The sequence below is a fragment of the Solanum tuberosum genome, unplaced genomic scaffold, assembly GCF_000226075.1.
Source record: "Solanum tuberosum cultivar DM 1-3 516 R44 unplaced genomic scaffold, SolTub_3.0 scf00574, whole genome shotgun sequence".
Classification (NCBI taxonomy): Eukaryota; Viridiplantae; Streptophyta; class Magnoliopsida; order Solanales; family Solanaceae; genus Solanum; species Solanum tuberosum.
Genome location: NW_006239489.1, coordinates 114,595 through 118,919, shown reverse-complemented (window position 1 = coordinate 118,919; position 4,325 = coordinate 114,595). Strand labels below are relative to the sequence as shown.

Here is a 4,325-nt window from a genome sequence, read left to right as displayed (position 1 = left end):
TGTGACATAATTTATCCAAAATTTTAACACAAATGTGAAAATCCCGCCAACGAGACAAATTAAACATAGATATGGAGTAGAAAAAACGTGGAGACGGTATAACTTTATTAAAAAAAGAGAATAAAGTAATAACAGACTCCAGATTACTATCACACATTTCTTGCTTATTTAAAGTCCATTATTCCTCAATTCACTTTCAAAAAAAATAAATTGATTATACAAACAACAATATAGTTATGGAGAAATTCAATTTTGTAGCAGTGATTATAGTCCTGTTGATGTATATTGAATCAGTAAAATCAGAAATTCCTCTAGCACCAGCACTATATGTATTTGGGGATTCAATATTTGACAGTGGAAATAATAATGTTTTGCCAACTTTAGCTAAGGCTGATTTCAAACCTTATGGTTCGAATTTTGATGGAGGCAGAGCTACTGGAAGATTTACAAATGGAAAAACTGTTGCTGATTTTATTGCTGAATTTCTCGGATTGCCATTTTCTCCGCCTTATTTGAGTTTACGAGGATCGTTAAAACTCACCGGCTTAAATTATGCTTCTGGATCCTGCGGCATTTTACCTTATACAGGAAATTTCATCGTGAGTACTACTTTTTTTTTCCATTACTGTTAGATGTTCGTAGAAATGGATGCACGAAATTCTCCAAACAAAAATTTCTTGTGTTTTTTTTTTTTTGGTAGGGGAAGTGCCTGCATTTTTCAGAGCAAGTTGATTTATTCGAGAGAACGGTAGAGCGAGAATTGCCCAGAAAATTTAATGATCCTGAGGAGTTTTCGAGTTATTTGTCTCGGTCGATTTTTGTGGTGTCTACAGGCAGCAATGATTATGTAAACAACTATTTACAGCCAAATATTTATGGGACGAGCAAGCGCTATACTCCTGACTCATTTGCCAAACTTCTCGTTGATGCACTTTCTCAACAACTTCAGGCAAGCTTTTCTCGCTTTTATGATTTAGAGCTGATATACTCCTCTACATTTTAAGATAGATAAGGTAATTTTTATAAATTTTTCGATTTTATTTTGGTATGGATCATTTGTGCAGAGGTTATATCGACTAGGAGCAAGAAAGATAATAATGTTCGAGATAGGACCAATTGGTTGCATTCCATCATTTACAAAGAAGCTTCGACACAATGGACGTTGCAACGAAGAATATAACGCTCTCGCAGTAATTTTCAACAATCAGCTGAGTGAAATGCTCAAAAATCTCACTTCCACCCTTCAAGGCTCCGCTTTTATTCTTGGCCATGGTCATTGGCTCGGCTACGACGCCATCATCAATCCTTCTGCTTATGGTAATATTCCTTTTGTCGACCTAAATTATTTGTCACATTTTTTTCGAATATCAAATTATATAAATATTAATCAATGTTATTTGAAATATATTTTTGATCATATTGTTATGAAAAGAATTGTATTTTATATTGTATCAAAATTTTAATTTTAAAATATTAAATTAATCTAATCCTATTAAGCTTAGTCAAATTACCACTCAAAATATTTAGTGACAGAGAGTATGCATAACTTTCCGAAAAAAGAGTTCATTAATTTCATACCCACATCATTCCACGTAGCATCATTTTTCCACTTCTTTTTAAAAAAAAATTTACCTCCATTTAATTCATGTTTCTCCCATTTTTCAAATGAAAGTTGAAGCTTATTAGCTTTCAGCTTTAGATATGAAGAAAATTATGTTGGGAGTGTCATTCTTTAATAGGCTATGCAAAGCGCGATCTAAATTTAATTGAGATTCTAATATGAATATCGAACATCGAATATACGTGTTGGAAATATAAAAAAAAAATTATTAGCTAATAAATAAGACATATAAATTGAAGGTAACTATGTGTTGATGACGTAGTAGTGCTAATTTAAGATTAATTTTACCGTATTCGTCAACTTATTATTAGTAATGTCCGATACCGGGTCTATAAATAAACCTTTGGTGGATAATTTTCATTTCATTTGAAATATAGGATAATCAGCTTGATTGCATTTATCTGTTACAACAATTTATTTCTGAGTCGGTCAAGAAGTTTGATTATGCTGATTTAACTTTATTTGAATGACGTGTTTCTCTAACAAGGACATATCTTCCTTTGCTTTAGTTCTAAAGTCGATTAAATCACGACATTTATTTGATTAGACAGTTATCAGGTGATCTAGAAGACCTTATCGATAAGATTTGAAACATTATTAACGTCGTTCTTTATTATTTTTGTGTTTGTAGGTTTAATGGATCCAACAAGTCCATGTTGCATCACTTGGGGAAATGGGACATCAGCTTGCATACCAGAACTTGAGCCGTGCGGCGACGCTGATAAACACTACTTCTGGGATGGTTATCATCTTACTGAAACAATATATAGGGTTATTGCTACTAAATGTTTCAATGGAACATCTCTTTGTATTCCCAAAAATATTAAGGAACTTGTGGAAGACTGATAAGAGAATTTATAATTTGGTTTTTTAGAAGAAAAATAATAATAAGGTTTGTATATGATGAGTACTTAATTAGTTAGTACTAGAATCGTTATGAAGTTTTAATGGGGTTTAGTGTATCTATGCAAGAGTAAAGTGAATCAATAAATTTCAGATAATAAGTTGAACAAGAATATTAAAGAAAGAATCAACAAATAGCAATTTATTGTAATTTTGATTTGTTAACATGAAAAAAATGATTAAATAGCTTGTTTGGACAAATTAATACATATATAGTGATAATGTAAATGAATTATGATTATCAATTGTAAATTTAACAGTATTATCACATGAAGAACCAGAAAATGACCAAAATGATCCTTAATATATATATGAGTAATGCTTTATCGTGGTTCTTAATATATTTCACTTGATTGAAATGGACCTTAGTGTATAACAATTGTGTTCATTTTGATCCTTAATATATTTCACTTGATTGAAATAGTCCTTATTATATAACAAAATGTGTTCATTTTGGTCTTTCACTCTAAATCTAACAGATTTTTTTTAAAAAAAAAGTGTTGAACTCAACTATAGACCCTACGTGGCTAACAAAATTCACCATTGTTGTCTTCTTTGTTAGCTCTAAAGAATGAACTCCAAAAAAAACTAACACCATTTTTTCTTTTCTCCAACAAAATTTACTATTTTCTACTTCCTAAATTCCACTGACGTAAAATCCATTTCTTTTTTAAACAAGAGAAAATATTAAAAAATTATCAAGATAAAAATAAAGATAATGGTGTTAGATTTCACAGAGCTTTTCTTTGGAGCTAACAAAGAAGATAATAATGATGGATTTTGTTAGCCACGAAGAAGGGTCAATAGTTAAATTTAATTATTTATTTATTTTGATAAAATCCGTTAAGTTTAGAACAAAGAACTAAAATGAACATCTTTTGTTATACATTAAGGACTATTTCAATCAAGTGAAAAATATTAACGACAAAAATGAACACATTTATTATACATTAAGAATCATTTCAATCAAATAAAATATATTAAGAACCAAAATAAAATATTACCTATACATTAAAAATCATTTTAATCATCCCCTAAATAATGATAAGATTTGCGTACACCATACTTTTCTCATTTATCTCATTCATAGGATTCTGTTAAGTACATTGTTGATGTTGTTATTGTGTCACATGAAGAAAGACAAATTATGAAAAATGGCGAGGAGTTTAAATTTTGATTTTGAAAGGATATTAGAGTAAATAAATTCATATGTTTTTTTTTGGCATAATACATAAATATGATTCTTAACTTGGTTTCAAATTATAACTTTGACATTTAACTTTAATAGTACACAAAGAGACACTTTAACTATCCAAAATTTAAAAAAAAACACTAGAATATTTCAGACAAAACGCGTGATATACAAATGCTTTGACGTGGATAAGTGAACCACTCAGTTATAAATACACCTAGATTTTAAAAATAATAAAAATAAATTATAATATAGAATAAGGTGAAAGTGAAAACAAATTCATTTTTGGTAAAAAAAATTACCACGCTCTTCTCCTCTTTCTTCTCAAAAAAATAAAAAACCTAATCTAAATTTCTGAAATTCATGCCCTTATATTCAAATCAAATATAAGGAGTCCCTTAAGTGTGGATCGAAATGGTTGATTGAGAGTCTTCGAACTTAGATTGCGTTCGATTTTTACAAGTGTATACTCACCACATCTTGCTTACAATAGATGTAGGAAAAAATAAAAAAACTTCATTATAGCTTTTTTTTCACATTAACAAAAAATAATTAAATGTCACTTGCAATTTGTGCATTTTGCAATGAACAACAAATAATGCAAAAAAA

At 29.3% G+C, this 4,325-nt stretch overlaps 1 protein-coding gene across 1 annotated transcript; it reads left to right on the top strand.

Annotated features, from left to right (window-relative positions):
- The first annotated feature begins 236 nt into the window (after window positions 1–236).
- On the top strand, window positions 237–2,467 carry LOC102602703 (GDSL esterase/lipase 7-like). Its single transcript, XM_006365604.1, has 4 exons — window positions 237–599; window positions 701–949; window positions 1,065–1,317; window positions 2,253–2,467. Exons 1-4 carry the CDS (start codon window positions 237–239, stop codon window positions 2,465–2,467), a joined length of 1,080 nt encoding a protein of 359 aa, XP_006365666.1.
- The last annotated feature ends 1,858 nt before the right edge of the window (window positions 2,468–4,325 follow it).

Excerpts from the sequence above, each read along its gene's own strand:
- LOC102602703 (XM_006365604.1), top strand. The coding sequence starts at position 237 with ATGGAGAAATTCAATTTTGTAGCAGTGATTATAGTCCTGTTGATGTAT. Across the intron at positions 950-1,064 it reads CACTTTCTCAACAACTTCAG|AGGTTATATCGACTAGGAGC; the intron begins GCAAGCTTTTCT and ends TCATTTGTGCAG. Across the intron at positions 1,318-2,252 it reads CATCAATCCTTCTGCTTATG|GTTTAATGGATCCAACAAGT; the intron begins GTAATATTCCTT and ends TTGTGTTTGTAG.